The sequence below is a fragment of the Homarus americanus genome, unplaced genomic scaffold (assembly GCF_018991925.1).
Source record: "Homarus americanus isolate GMGI-L3 unplaced genomic scaffold, GMGI_Hamer_2.0 scaffold9392, whole genome shotgun sequence".
Taxonomy (NCBI): Eukaryota; Metazoa; Arthropoda; class Malacostraca; order Decapoda; family Nephropidae; genus Homarus; species Homarus americanus.
This window is the reverse complement of record NW_024724837.1, coordinates 8,551-25,093: the sequence shown is the minus strand read 5'-3', so window position 1 is coordinate 25,093 and position 16,543 is coordinate 8,551. Positions and strand designations below refer to the sequence as shown.

The 16,543-nt window shown below is 40.5% G+C and overlaps 1 protein-coding gene across 1 annotated transcript; it reads left to right on the top strand.

Annotated features, from left to right (window-relative positions):
- Positions 1-6,171: 6,171 nt before the first annotated feature.
- LOC121864579 (fibroblast growth factor receptor-like 1) lies at positions 6,172-8,029 on the top strand (the record flags this gene model as incomplete). Its single annotated transcript, XM_042363646.1, is given in 1 exon segment — positions 6,172-8,029. A coding segment is annotated over 1 exon segment (475 nt), but the record flags the coding sequence as incomplete, so codon positions are not given.
- Positions 8,030-16,543: the final 8,514 nt, after the last annotated feature.

The window sequence follows — 16,543 nt, the reverse complement described above, 5'->3', positions numbered from 1 at the left end:
ACTTAGTCTGTGTCCTGTCGCTACTGCAAGTGTTGTTCATTGCTACCTCATGGTCTACTTCTCGGTCAACTAACTAATGTGCTTAGCCATCATGCTGAAAGCCTCTCAGAAGTGTCAAAAAGGAAGTGGTGTGGGGGAGAAAGTCAAAAGAGTGCAGCTGTCACTTGGAAAAAATCTGGAAGTTTGAAAACAAACACCGAACCCATAGTTTAAGGTAAGCCATGAATATTGTTTTTTAATGTTTCTGTGTACACATCATATGTCTGAGGGGGTCGTCGTAGGTGTGAGCGTATTAACAGAATTAATCTCAATCGAGTGAAAAATAACGGAAAAAATACCTTCCCCTAAACAAAGTGCTCGTTATATCAAATTCAATTAAATCGAGAGAATACTGTATACACTATACAGTTCAGTATATAATAACTACAGTGAAACAACATCAGTTTCATAGATTACATCCACCTCCTTCCAATGGCGTTTTTGAGATGGTCGTGGTGTTGCCTACCATTTCTATACCGATGATACACAGCTTTATGTGAAAATAATAAATGTTGAGGATATTGAGGAGATAATGAAATTGCTGATGTCTGATTTTAAGATTTAGATGTCTAAGAGAAAAAAGTTTAGGAGAATGATGACAAAACTGAAATTGTCGTCATCCAAGGAAACATGAGTGGTGACAGTATAAATGACTTGCTCTTTAAACTTTGGGGAAGTGCAACTCAATCCTGTCGATTCTACTCGTAATCTTGTAGTGTACTTTACTCAAAACTGAATGTTAAAGATTGAATTGAACAGGGTTGCCAAGCTTATTCTTGCAATGACTTGCAATTAAGGCTAGGATAGAGTTCAAACTGTGCCTAATGACTTTTAAGGCACTTATGTTTGATGAACAAGTATTAGGCCAACCTACTAAATCCTCTGACCATATGTTCCGAAATGATTTTGCATTATAGTGATTATCCTTCATGCCTTGAAGAGCATAGAGCAGTACAGGAATGTTTTTTGTGCTGCTCAATCCTTTTCCTATACAGTACCCAGATTGCATCCATGACTTGTGTGGAGATCTATAGGAAATAACCTAAGACCTTTCTATTTTTGAAAGATTATGATCCTGAAAAGGGCACAGTGAGGGAAAATTACAGGGTATATGAATACTACAAAACAAACTGTCACTTTTGGTGATTTTTTTTTGTAGTGCAATACAGTATTTCTTTTTATTCTCATGTCTTTCATTGTCGATGATAGATTCGGAAGCGGCATGCTCAGGATTACCTATACTGTGATTTTGAACAAAATCGCGTATATCGCGTTTCGTCTCGACCCTGGAAAAAACACATAATGGGGGACCCTGTAAAGGCCTGGGACTTAGGGATAGAAATCCCTTACCAGGCTAATCAGGATCTTAATATAGGAAAGTCAAGGACCATGGTTTTCCGAGGAATAACAAACAACCGTTAGAGATTGGCATCTCTTTACTATAAAAATATAACAAAACTCTGACACCACTCAACAAACATCAAATAATTACGGGAGTCAAACAATTAAAGGAAGCAAACACTTAAAGGAATCAAACAAATAATAGAATCGAACAATAAAGGGGAGTCAGCAATTAATGGAATCAAACAATTAAATGGAGTCAACAATTGATAGAATCGAACAATAAAGGGGAGTCAGCAATTAATGGAATCAAACAATGAACAAATATTTCCTACGGCAGTGGCCCTGGGGGAAGGTTCTGGAACACGGTGATGCACACTCAGGGCAGGGAAGCGTCCATTCACTCCACACTCAGCAACGTCTTGAAAAGGCAGGAGAACACCGGGGCACCGACGGAATGTGATGAACTGATGGTCGTGGTATGCGGTAGTGGTAGATGACCAGAGAGTTGGCAGTTGATAGGTGAAGGTCTGGGAACACAGCCCACGAGTCCAGGACCTATGATGAGATCACAGCCAGAATTTGACGGACAGCAGGGTAGCTAGATACTGACGGTATGGCGGCTGGGTTGAATCTCCCCGCGGCGGAGAGGGTTGCTGCCGTTATCACCTCCGTCCAACCACCCCAAGTGTCGTCTGCACCAGCAAACGAGCGAGTTAGCAGCGGTAACTAGCCGGAGGATCGTTTCTGCCCTTACAGACCCTTACGCGTTTTTTCACCCAAATATGATTTTCTCTCAGACTTGAAATTTGGTGGGATTAATTTCAGTAATTAAGTACACCCAGAAGAACATAAAAACACCAACCAATCTCCTTAGAAACCAATAAATGGTGTGTTCTGAAATAAGCAATGAGAAAAATTTAATTAAAATATTCCAAGCATTATTACGACCACTAATTATTCCGCAATCAAACTGTCGATAATAGATTCGGAAGCTGCATGCTCAGGATTACGTGTGAACCCTCGCTTTATGCAGTCAATTGAACCCACGGCAGCCCGCGTAAAGTGAGAAACGCGTAAAGTGAACAACATAACATATGGGATTAATTGAAATAGAGACCAGGCCGAACCCCAAACTCCACTTTTTCCCGACACAGTACTTACGTTTTAGTAAAAATAACATCTTAACTTCATGATGGTATGCACACACACATAATATAGAAGGGAATAATCAATAAGAGAATAATATACTGTAGGTTAGGTTAGAAAAAACAAGGTTAGGTTTAACACTTACGTTAGTAGAAGAGATGGGTCGGCGTACGGGAATGGAGGCTGGTTCAGAGGCAGAGGGCAGGCTACTGGCCCTCAGGTGAGTCATCATCACTGTCATCCACACTTGTCAGGGCCTCCCTGACAAATCCCTCAAAGTCACCATCACTGTCTCTATCTCTGTCACTATCACTGGCTTGGGCTGGCTGTGGTGGGTTGCTGGCGAAGAACTCGGTAATGCTTTGCTGACGGCTGGTGTTGATGTTGTCGTGATACACCTTGATGTAGGGCTCCATAGTCTGCAACAGCTGGGTAATGAAGACTTCATACCGGTTATCGTCAGGGTCGTCGAAAAGGAGGAGCTTGAGTTTCTCAACACACTCGATGGCACCCCTTACATTACTGTGAGATAACTTGTGTTCTTCTTGGGATGACGCACCCCTGCCTCTTCACTGACGTCATCATCATCTAACATCTCGTCGGCAGTCACATCAGGATCCCTTATCACCTCCAGGATGTCATCGTTGGTGGTCTCGGAGAAGCCTGTAGCTGTAACATTCTGCGCATCTTCTCTGGCAAGGTCCACTGCTACTGCAACAGTCAGAACCTCACCAGTCACAGATTGACTCTGCCTCCCACCTGGAATATCTTGCAACACGTGTCTCCATGCGTGACGAACCGTTGCTACAGACAGCTGATCCCATGCCTCCACCAAGAAGTCCACAGCTTTCTTGACGTTGAATTTTCTCCAAAAATGTTTCACAAGTACTTCTTGCTCTGCCAACTGTTGTTCCTCGTCGTCTTCGCTCTTGCTATCGGTGTCACCCAGGTTACACAACTCATCCTTGGTGTTGGTGTAGTCGTTCAGGAGCTTAAACTTGTTTGCAGAGAATGCAGCTTTCACATTACGGATCAATTCTTGGTCCATGGGCTGTATTAATGAAGTAGTGTTGGGAGGAAGGAAGACCACTTTTACGTTGGGGTGACGATCCAACAGTAGGGGCGAGTGTCCTGGTGCGTTGTCAAGCAGCAACAAAATCTTGAATGGAACATTCTGTTGCTCACAGAATTTCTTCACGTTGGGAACGAAACAGTCATCAAACCAGGAGAGGGACAGAGTAGAGAACATCCACGCCTTACGTGCGGTCAACCAGTGGACATTTAGCTTGGTCATGTCCATGCTCTTGTAGGTGTGCGGCTTGCGTGCTATGTGGATCACCGATAACTTGAGCTTACAGGTACCGGAGGCATTGGTGGTAAACAGGACGGTGATGCGCTCCTTCTGCAACTTCCGGCCCCGACACTTGCTGGCATTCTTCACAACGAAGGTCTTGGAAGGTAGCTTTTTCCAAAAAAAGACCAGATTCATCCATGTTAAACACCTGGTCGTCGGTGTACTGTCCTTCCTCCATAATCTCACGTAAAAATGGAGGAAAATCCCTTGCCGCAACACGGTCAGCACTAGCTTCTTCATCACCAATGTTAATGTTGGTGATCTTGTTCCTCTTCTTAAACCTCTGCAACCACCCAGAGGAAGCATTGAAGGGTTTGGGCTCTGCAATTCCCATCTTACATGACACTGCAACATACAGTTCACGCGCGTACTCCTTAACTGAGTGAGTGTCCACCACCATGTTCCGTCGCGCCTGACGAATCAAGTAGCTCACAAGTAATTTCTCTGTCTTGAGAAGCATCTGGTTGTGGCAATACGTGATCATAGAAGCACCTGTAGACTTTGTGATGTTCATGTGCTCCTTTATCTTGGCTGCATCCTTCTTAATTGTCCGGATCGTAGATTCGTTAACACCATGCTGGCGCGCGAGATCAACCTGTCTTGTTCCTTTCCGCAACTCTTGGATGATCTTGTATTTCATTTCATAGCTTAGGGCACGTCGTATCTTCTTTGGCTTAGGGCGGCTGGGTCCAGGTAATGCAAGGTTTCTTTGTGGTGGTGGTGGTGGTCCGGTGGAAGCCATTCTTATGGAACAATAGATACCGATATACACGGTGTAGCCGGGAGGGGTGTAACTGACGCGGGTAGGTCAAGGGGCTTGAATTCTCCCGCGGCGGGGCACGTCATAGTACATTAAACCAATCACAGCTAGCGGGGGAGGGAGGTAAGGATGCTTGGCCCAATCACAGTCCGATACGTCATATGACGTCACAGATAACGCAACAAACACATACACTGCGCAACCTACTCGTGCCGCTTACCCAACATGGCGGGATGGCGGGAGAGGGCGGGAGAGATGGTGGGAGGCTTAAACCCAAAAATGGCATGGCGCGAGAGGACCGCCAGCTGCTCTCCGCATAAAAGAGTACACGCACGGCGTAAAGTGAGCATTCCGTGTTCTGCAGGGTACAGCGTAAACGTGAAAATGCGTAAAAAAAACCCTGCGTAAAACGGGGTAATACTGGACTGTGATTTTGAACAAAATCGCGTATATCGCGTCTTGTCTCGACCCTGGAAAAAACGCGTAAGGGAGGACCCTTACGCGTTTTTTCACCCAAATATGATTTTATCTCAGACTTGAAATTTGGTGGGATTAATTTCAGTAATTAAGTACATCCAGAAGAACATAAAAACCAATAAATGGCGAGTTCTGAAATAAGCATTGAGAAAAATTTCATTTAAATATTCCAAGCATCATTACAACCACTAATTATTCCACAATCGAACTGTCGATGATAGATTCGGAAGCGGCAGGCTCAGGAGTAACTATACTGTGATTTTGAACAAAATCGCGTATATTGCGTTTTGTCTTGACCCTGGAAAAAACGCGTTTTTTCACCCAAATATGATTTTCTTTCAGACTTGAAATTTGGTGGGATTAATTTCAGTAATTAAGTACAGTAATACCTCGCTGTACGCGGTCAATTGAACTCACGGAGGCCCGCGTAAAGTGGGAAACGCTTAAAGTGAACAACAGAACATATGGGATTAATTGGAGACCGGGCCGACCCCCAAACTCCACTTTTTCAGACACAATACCTACGTTGTAGTAAAAATAACTTCTTAATTTTATGATGGTATGCACACACAATTAATAATTAAAAGAAATATCAATAATATTAGGTTTTTTAACACTTACATTAGTAGAAAAGATGGCTGGCCACACGGGGATGGGGGGTTGGTTCTGAGGCAGAGGGCAGATTATTGGCCCTCACCTGTATCACTTGTATCAATTGTATCACTATCCACCACAGAGGCTTGCAGGGCCTCTTTGTCAAACCCCTCGAAGTCCATATCCTCACTATCACTATCACTGACTGGGGCATGCTGTGGTGGGTGACGGGTGAAGAACTCGTTAATGTTTTGATGACTGGGCGACCTTGTGCACATCCTGCCCGTGCCGCTTCCCGCGTATATGAGTAGATGCATCGTGTAAAGTGAACATTCCGGTTCTGGCAGGGTACCGCATAAATGTAGAATCGCGTAAACGAGAACCGCGTAAATCGGGGTATTACTATACAGTTACATTACATCTAGATCTTCAGTTTTAAGTTTTTCTTTTCTTCCCCAGATGAATCTCCAGATGGAAATACTCTCATGTTAGTGGTTGGTCTGGCATGTTTGGCTGGTGTCATCCTCGTGATAACAGTCGTGGTGATGGTGCGTCGTGTGCAGACTACCAAACCCCCCCCACCACCTGGGCCTAATGAGAGTGCCTTATTGCCTCCACCACCAATAAATCAGGGCAAGATGCAGCCTCCGGCATCCCATCATCCACGTTACGTCCCTGGAATACACAATCAGCAGACGGCACCACACGGCCACGCTGTAGGCCCGGAGGGGCCTCTGCTGCAGTACGCAGGTGGGGTGGTGCACCTACCTCCCCAGTCAGCCATGGCAGGAGGTGGCCAAGGAGCACAACCCATCATAGTTTATCAGGACCCAGCAACAGCCGCCTCCGTTTATATTGCACAACGACCACCAGCACCGGCAACATCCACAGGGAGGCCTGAGTACCAGTATCAACACTTGGATGTTATATGATCACGGGACAGACTAGTGTAGTGAGTCGGCAATGACCCGTGTCTTTGTGTTAAGCATTGTGCTTACTTGAAATGGCCCTCAACAGTGAAGGGGTTTGTTCTCATTATTTCAGCAAACAGAACACCAGTGAAAGTGCATAGGAAAGATTAGAAAATACATCATAGTAGTAATTATATTTTGAACACATTAACAAGAATCTGTGATAAAGATGAAAGTTACAAATTAATAAACTAAATGTTCTGTGACTTTTTTCGTGTCCTCAAAATATTTATACAGTTTTTTAAATAAAGTCAAGAACAAAGGTTTTAGCAGCTCTTACCATTATTGAAAAAAAAACTCTTAGTCGGTCATAAAACAGTACAGTAAAGTAGTGTGATTTTCAGGACAGTTTTATGCATGATGACTTCAGGGGATGAGTTCCAGAAAACTCCATATACCTGTATATATTTTTTTTTCCCGTATATCTGGTCAAGCTTATGATGCACTTAGTTTAAAGACTATCATAATTAGGGCTGCAAACAGGAACTTGCACAGTTTTTTCCATGTAGTGTACAATACAGTATTCCTTATTAAGATAGAAACTGTGTTAAGTACAGTAATGAATTTTAGTTTTATATCCTTCAATTAGTTTGTTGAAGTCTAGTCATAAAACCATATTATCAGTGGTCTTCACACTTCTATTATACATATGTACAGTTTATGATAGAGATAGAAGTTATAAGATGTATTTACTCATTCCACGTGTGAGGACGTTTTTAATAATTCCACGGAATAAACTTTGTGACGTAACATTTGCCAGGGAGACGGTGGGTGTTGACGAGCACATCCTCAGATGGTATTTTTATATGTGCCAAAGGAAGTAGCAAAATAAATTGTAAAATAAAATCCCTAAAATGTAAGGATAAATTACTTGATAATCAAATTTACTTAATTAATCATGATTGGAGTTATACAGATACTTCAAGGAGAGGCATATAGGGAATGCTGAGTGAAGGAGTTGTGTAAATACTGCCTTGTAAATATTTCATAGCATGGAATTGGAATGACCAGAATTATAACACCACAAGCATTGGTGAAGCTCTGTATTTATTGTCCTCTTACACTGTATATGATTTAATTCACTAGTCTCTCATACTATCATTGTCACATTGACCTTCATTTTCACCAGTAGTTTCATTTTTGGACAAACAGGTATCCCTCATTTAACAATCATTAACTTGGTGATATTTTGGTTTAACGATATAAAATTCTTAACATCCTTTCTTGTTTAACGATAGTCACTTTTTGGTTTCGCGATGTTCAACTCATTGGGGATAATTTTGGAGGGAAGTTGGAAAAAATGGGGATTCTGTGCTCCAAATACACATCATTACAATACTCTAATGTGGCTTTGATTAATATACCATAATATAAAACCATAAAAATATAGAGCTGTAACTGTGGCCAGCTGCACTCTTCCCTTTGTGATGTCACAGCATACACAACCAGCAGTCATACACTTCAGACTTCTCTATAGTCAACGTGGTGACTGCTCAACTGCTCCTCCCTCCCCCATTCTCAGTGCTAACTACCGTGCATATAAGAAATGTTTATTCCCTTCATAATTTTGACTTTACAGTATAAGTTTGATTTTATTTATTTTTATCACATTCTGTATGAACGACTTTGTATGCATGTAACAAAGTACTGTACTGTAATAAAAAATAAGAAAATTGCATAAATCTACTTGAAATTATGAACCGAACAATAACATAAGATAACTCACAGCTCGGCCTCACCTGCTCCGAGTGCTACTGGGTGACCAGTTAACGACATAATTGCATGGATAAAATTCCTCGTTATCCCATGTTTAGGATATTATTCTTCATTCTCCCTTGTTTGTATACTACTCCTCATTATCCATTGCTAAATGAGAGATATCTGTATACCATTAAAATGTGTTGTAGCTTCCATGTTTAGTATACTGTACTGTATATGTTCACACTATTCCGAACAACCATAATTTGTATTTTTTATTCAATGTTGTGGGGATTATGTGGCTGCAACAAAAGGCATATTTTCTTGTCCATAAAACAGTGTTGTCATGTGCCTTTGAGACTTGGCTCGCTGTTCACCCAGAGAACATTAACTGGGGAAGAGCCTTCAAAGTTTACGCCGCACAGTCGACCATAATCTTACTCAGAAGCATCCCATAGACATCCATTCATTGCCCAGTACTTTCCTTTCATCATCTTATGTTCCGATACTCATCGATCACATTTCAACATAGTATTCTCTGTTACTTGTTTACAATCATGTGTGATTGGCTTTCATAAGGATGTTGGATGTTTAAATTGATTCTCTCAAATTTTAATGGACTGTGAAGAAAATAAGACACATTTGATATTTATTTGGATTAGTTATGTCATTGTGCTATGGTAACTTAAAATACCAATGTTACAGTATTTCTTTTGACAAACATTCATTGATATACTGTACATAGATTACAGATATTTATTAATACAACAACATGTGAAGGTATATGCACTTAGTTATATAATCAACTGAAGTCTGGGAGGGGGATCAGTTTTGTCTACAAATGGAAACCAACGTTATCTTCTAATGATAACCAAAATCAAAACCAGTGTATGGCAAATATATTTTTATTGCATTGTCTTCTCTCTGATGAGCCTTTGAAGCATTACAAACACCATCTGTAAGAGACAAAAGAAAACCATATCAATATTAAATGACTTTTCACACATTCATGTTAACCCAACTGCAGCTTAATGACACCCTACAATATTTAGTCATGTTAACGCTTTAATACTCCATCAATGTTCAAGTTAAAACTGAACGTCCCTATTGTCATACTAGACATTGACCCCCCACACACACACACTAGTCTGGTTTTACGCAGGCGGCCATTTACGCGGTACCTGCTCAGAAGAGATAATTATTATTTAAGCGGTAAATGCCATTATATAAGTGGCAAGCAGCGGGGTAAGGTGCTGGGCGCTGATGTCAGACTCGCGTCGGCGACATCGCGGACTGTAATTGGGCCACGTATCCTTATCACACACGCACCTCCTCCGCTGCGGGCTGTGATTGGTCTAGTTATCCTTGCCACCCACGCTGAGTCGTCTCAGTGTTCCCGCATACATTCACTCGTGCCCAGGAACCGGTTTTGTTTTTTCTTTCGACACAATGGCTTCCGCAGGACCCCCACCACCCCCGAGAAGCCCTGAACTACCTGGCTCAAGCCCAAGAAGGTGCAACGCGCCTTAAGCTTTGAGGTAAAGTACAAGATCATCCAGAAGTTAGAAAAAGGCACGAGACAGGTGGATCTGGTCAGACAATATGGAGTGAATGAATCGATGATCCGCACTATCAAGAAGGATGCCGGCAAAATCAAAGAACACATGAACATTACCAAGTCTGTAGGTGCCTCGCTGGTGAAATATTGCCACAATAAGGTGCAGCTGAAGAGCGAGAGTTTGTTGGTAAGCTACATTATTTGTCAGTCAAGAAGGAACATGGTCGAAACTCGGGCACTGCAGGACTACTACCGGGAACTCTACTCAGCAGTAGCAAGAAAAATGGGGGTTGCGGAGCCCAAGCCCTTCAGTGCTTCCGCTGGGTGGCTGCAAGGTTTTAAACGACGCAACAAGATCACAAATATTGAGATAGTCAGGGAAGGAGCAAGTGCCGACCGGGCTGCCGCCAGGAATTTTCCCCCATTTTTACGGGAAATTATGGAGGAAGGCCAGTACACCGACGACCAAGTGTTCAATATGGATGAATCAGGGTTGTACTGGCAGAAATTGCCATCCAAGACCTTCGTAGTCAAGGCTGCTAGCAAGTGTCGGGGACGCAAAATGCAAAAGGAGCGCATCACCGGACTGTTTACCACCAATGCCTCTGGCGCTGCTAAGCTGAAGTTGTCTGTGATCCGCAAAGCCCACAAGCCGCATGCCTACAAGAATATGGACATGAGCAAGTTAGATGTTCACTAGCTAACCTCACGGAAGGAGTGGATGTTCTCTGGTCTGTCCCTCTCCTTGTTTGACAACTGTCTCGTTCCTGATATCAAGAAATTCTGCGAGGAAAATAATGTGCTATTCAACATTTTGTTGCTCCTCGACAACGCACCAGGACACTCGCCCCTTTTGCTGGATTGTCACCCCAACGTAAAAGTGGTCTTCCTTCCCACTAACACTACGTCGTTAATCCAGCCCATGGATCAGGAGTTGATTTGCAATGTGAAGGCTGCTTTATTCGCCAAGAAGTTTCGGCTCCTGAACGACTTCACCAACACCAAGGATGAACTGCAGAACCTAGAGTGGTACCGATAGCGAGAGCGAGGACAAGGAACATGAACAAGATTTGGCGGACCATGAAGTGTGGGTCAAGCAGTTCTGGAAGCTGTTTAACATGAAGAAGGCTGTTGATTTCTTAATGGAGGCAGCTATCTGTGGCAACGATTCGGCACGCGTGGTGGCATGTGTTGGAGAGTATCCCAGATGGGAGGCAGAGGCAAGAGAGGCTGCACAAGGTGCTAGAGCTGCAGGCTTCTCTGAGACCACCAACGACGACATCCTGGAGGTAATCAGGCAATCTGAGGTGACTGCAGACGAGATGTTGAAAGCTGATGACATCAGTGAGCAGCGAGGTGTTACAGAACAACAAGAGCAGAAACTAAAACATGCTGATGTGAAGGAAATCATCAAATTAGCCGAGAGAATGAAGCTCATCCTTGCCAAACACCCAGTCAATCAACGCTACGAAGTGTCTAATAATCATCTGTTGAAATCCCAGGAGCCCTATGTTGAGCTGTATCACGACCACATCAATACTAGCCGTCAACAAAACATCACCGAGTTCTTCACCCACCAACCACCACAGCCAGCCCAAGTCAGTGATAGTGAGGATGTGGACTTCGAGGGGTTTGACGAGGAGGCCCTGCTAGCCTCTGTGGTGGATAGAGAGACAGGTGAGGGCCAATAATCTCGTCACTGGTGGTTACAGTGACGAGTTCAACCTGGCTATAATGCCACGATTAATCACTATATCAGTAAACACTAATACTAACAGCAAATCCAGTGAAATATGGCAGAGTGAAGAGAGTTTACAACTACAGACTACGCTGTAACTAGCGGTCACTCACTTGCTCCAAGGTTCCAGGCATACAATTGAAATACAGTATGTATAGGAGAAATACCATACGTACAGTATCTTGGAGTGTAATTTGAACACAAATTATATAAACCATTTATTTACCTACGATAACATAATAAGAAAGATTGTATCATTACTAGAGTGAATGAAATAATATTCCCCCAAAACAACAATTGATGAAAACTTTCGGGCACCTGTGTCCCATACATTGACACCTTGGTCCCTTGAAATTTTGCAGATATTTTATCAGAGGACAAAGTTTGTCTTGCTTTCTTTATTTAATTTTTTAATTATTTTAATTGTGAGGCATAAATAAAAATGATACCAACAAAAACGTCACAAAAAAATATACGATTGCCAAACCAATAAATAAAAGCCAAATGAAAGTTTAACACAGTGGCCATTTGCATACACTCCATTTCACCAAAGTAACGAAGATAAGCCGAGACTCTAATTCCCTAGCAACGCCCCCCTCCCCCACCCCTCTGCAACCGGCTTACCCTCCCTCCCTTAGCCAGTTAACTTGTGTGCAGAAAAATGTAAATTCCCTCATTATGCTTGCCCTTAGGACAATTATTCCTTTTACCTTTTTCACAATATGTATGTAGGATGTTGTGTACAAGTAACCGAGTAAAAGTAAATGAAGAATGTTATGTAAATCGACCAGAAAATACGAGTTGAAAAATAACCATAACACCTCACAGCTAAGTCCACCAGACGACGTGAACTAAATCCATTTTATCAATGAGGGAGTTAACACAGTATAAGGACTGAGAAAAAGAGACCGGATACAAATTTGCCACATCTAGATATCGGTCTGGACCAACTGAAATTCGGAAGTGCGAGGGTTTACCACCTTGCCACATGCAGAGGTCCAGGGTTTAGATATTTACTCTCTTCATGGCTGTATATTTAGTTGCAGTGATAATGAATGTAACCCATCAGAGCATGAGAGATAGAAGGAAAAAACAAAACACACTACAGGTACATACTGTAATATACAGGAAAGAGAAGTTAGTGTACCCTAGATCGAAGATACTGTATACAGTATTACCCCGCTTTACACGTTTCACTTTCCGAGGTTTCTCATTTACGCGGTACCTTGCCAGAACCAGACTTTCACTTTCCGCGGTGCATCTACTCATATACGCGGTGAAGTATAATTTTTTTTTTTATTTAGCTCATAAAATTCATACAAATTACCCGGCCAGAATATAATCTACATTGCTGGAATTCTTACAATATGATGATCATTTTGAATATAAACATCATGGATTTTGAATTAGACATACAAATTTTAGATTTAATGTAATAATTTGGTTTACACAAAGCAAATATTTTATCTTTTGTGCAAAATATATGACGTTTACATTCAAAATATTCCCTGAACTGCAAGGAATCCAGAAATGTCAATTATATTATCCTAACTTTAGTCTGAGGTATTATTTATTACTAAAAATGTAAATATGCTATTTTCTCCCAAAGCTTCTCTGGTAGGGAGGGAAGGTGGGGGGTGGGGGGGAGGGCGTGAGGGACCACCCAGCTAGGGTGGAGTATTTTGATTGACAGATAGTGTCCTTGAAGAATATTTCTTTGTTTATTTAATGAAGAATATATGTTTTAGCTCATAAAATTCATACAAATTACCCGGCCAGAATATAATTTACACTGCTGGAATTCTTAGAATATAATGATCATTTTGAATATAAACATCATGGATTTTGCATTAGACATACAAATTTTAGATTTAATGTAATAATTTGGTTTACACAAAGCAAATATTTTATCTTTTGTGCAAAATATATGACGTTTACATTCAAAATATTCCCTGAACTGCAAGGAATCCAGAAATGTCAATTATATTATCCTAACTTTAGTCTGAGGTATTATTTATTACTAAAAGTTAAAATCTAGTTTTTTCACCCAACATTTCTCTGGTAGGGAGGGAATGTGGGGGGTGGGGGGGAGGGTTGGGACCGACTCACCATCTGGCACGTTGGATGAGGGGGGAGGCAAGTTGGGGTACTTTGATTGACAGATAGTGTTGTGAAGAATATTTTTTTTTCTATTAACTGAAGATATTTGTTTTAGCTCATAAAATTCATACAAATTACTCGACCAGAATATAATTTACATTGTTGGAATTCTTACAATATGATGATCATTTTGAATATAAACATCATGGATTTTGCATTAGACATACAAATTTTAGATCTAATGTGATAATTTGGTTTACACAAAGCAAGTATTTTATCTTTTGTGCAAAATATATTAAGTTTACATTCAAAATATTCCCTGACCTGCAAGGAATCCAGAAATGTCAATTATATTATCCTAACTTTAGTCTGAGGTATTATTTATTACTAAATGTTAAAATCTAGTGTTTCACCCAATCATTTCTCAGAGAGGTAGGGGCCAGTGAGCTGGGAAGAGGGGGGATTTGAGTCCATTATTTGAATGGACATTAACCTGGCGACTGTATTTCTCTTAAATATTAATTGTGTGAGCATACCATCATAAAATTTAGATGTTATTTTTACTACAACATAGGTATTGTGTCGGAAAAAGTAGAGTTTGGGGGTTGGGCCAGTCTCTATTGGAATTAATCCCATATGTTCTGTTGTTCACTTTACGCGGTTTTCACTTTCCGCGGTACCCTGTGGGTTCAATTGACCGCGTAAATGTAAATCGCGTAAATGTAAATCGGGGTACTACTGTAAACAATAGACCTTTACATGGATTAGCTCACCAAAGCACAGGTCACTGATCCACATTGGAGCCTGGGGATGTGACAAAAAAAAATTAATTAAACCATAAATAAATACCGAAAAGAAAAACAAAACAAAACAAAAACAAATGAAGAGTGAGAAACGATACTGTATATATGTTTTGTTGTCAAAGTAAAACAAAAAAAATGAAACCCTGCAATTACAGTATGTATAAATGAGGCAGAAAATCAGTCAAATGAGCAACCTGGGACTTGGTCACAAATTTTGTGATGCCATATGGCAGCAGGGTCTACCATTAGACAACACATTATGCTTCCAATATCTTCCTAGGCAGTAGTACCTCCCTGTTTGACAGCTGCTTTCTACCTCTCTATAATCCTTTTGGGAGTACAATCCAAGTAATCCCGTGTGTTAAGGCAACGTCTCCACCAAGTGTGAACAGTGGGAGCCGAGGTGTAAGATAAGAGCCTGTTATCCTCACACGGTGGAGGTCCTCAGTGATGGTGAGTGCATGGATGGTCGTAGACACCTTTTACTGTAGTCAGGCATAATTTAAGGATAAACACAGGCTAATACAGTAGAACGTCGATATAACGGGAGATACGTCGATATAACGGGAGATACGAGATATGTTCCAAGAGAGATCGCTTTAAACCAAAATCGAAGTGTTGTTTCAATGGAATAATTTAGTTTGATACTTGAGAGAAACACAAAATACTTAAAAGACCGAGAGTCTAGCCTGATGCACCTTAGCCCATCTCCTAGAATAAACAAAACATTGTTTTTTGTAGGATTATGTTAAACACTCATAAATCAACACAGCTAACTAAAATTAAGAGATGCAAAATGGTCTGTTCACTGGCAGGGAAGATTGGGGGGGGGGTGTGAGGTGATATGTTTGACAGTTGATGCCAAGGTCTAATGCTTATTTATTTATCTGTCCTTAAGAGTGACTAAGTTTTTCTCTTATAAACTGTCACTGAACTGACATGGGAGAATATAATTAACATTGCTGGAATTCTTATAAGATAGTGATCAATTTGAATATAAACATGCAATATTTTGCACTAGACAAAAAATTTAATAATCATTTAGTACATTATTTTAAGTACAGTATATGTACAGTACAGCTTTGCCCTTAGGACAATGTAGCATGCCCAGAGAAACATTACGCGCAAATTTTAAAATATGATGCATCAGATTGACTCCACAAAATAGGAAAGATCTGCTTTAAATTAAAACATTGTCCTTAATTGTGGGCGTCACTTTAAATCAATAATCTTAAATTGAAGGCTTTAAATCGACATTCTACTGTACTTCACTCAGTAGGTTCCTTGTAAAATGGAACTTGTATGTTACGTTTTCATGTTAAATCTTTATCTGTGCAGTAATCACGTTAATGGGCATAACAATCAAATTAAGTGGAAGAGGTATTTCTAAGAAAATACAGTATGGAATACAGTACATGAGTTCATTATCTTAATTCTGTAAACTGTTACCGTTTATTGAGTACAGGGTGACAACCCTTTATCCGAAATTCCCAAAACTGAAAAGCTCTGAAAACCGAAAGTTTGTTAGTGGAGCATTTTTTTTTTTTTTTTAAACAGGGATTAGCCCACCCAGGCACAGATCACTGACACACATCAGGGCCTGAGGGGCGAAAATGTAATGGTAATACTAATTATAATAATAATAATTATTCATAGTAAATAAAAATTTTAATAAAAAATACACCAAAATAAAATAATAATGATAACAATAATAATAATAAAATTAATAATAATAATAATAATAACAATAATACTGTATTAATAAAATGATAATAATAATAATAAAGAAATACAAGAATGAAAAAAGATAAAAAGTGAGAAACTCGACCTAGACCTATGAATTATTATTATTATTATTATTATTATTATTATTATTATAATAATTATTATTATATTTTCGCCCCCCAGGCCCCAATGTGGGTCAGTGATTTGTGCCCAGATGGGCTAATAAAAACAAACAA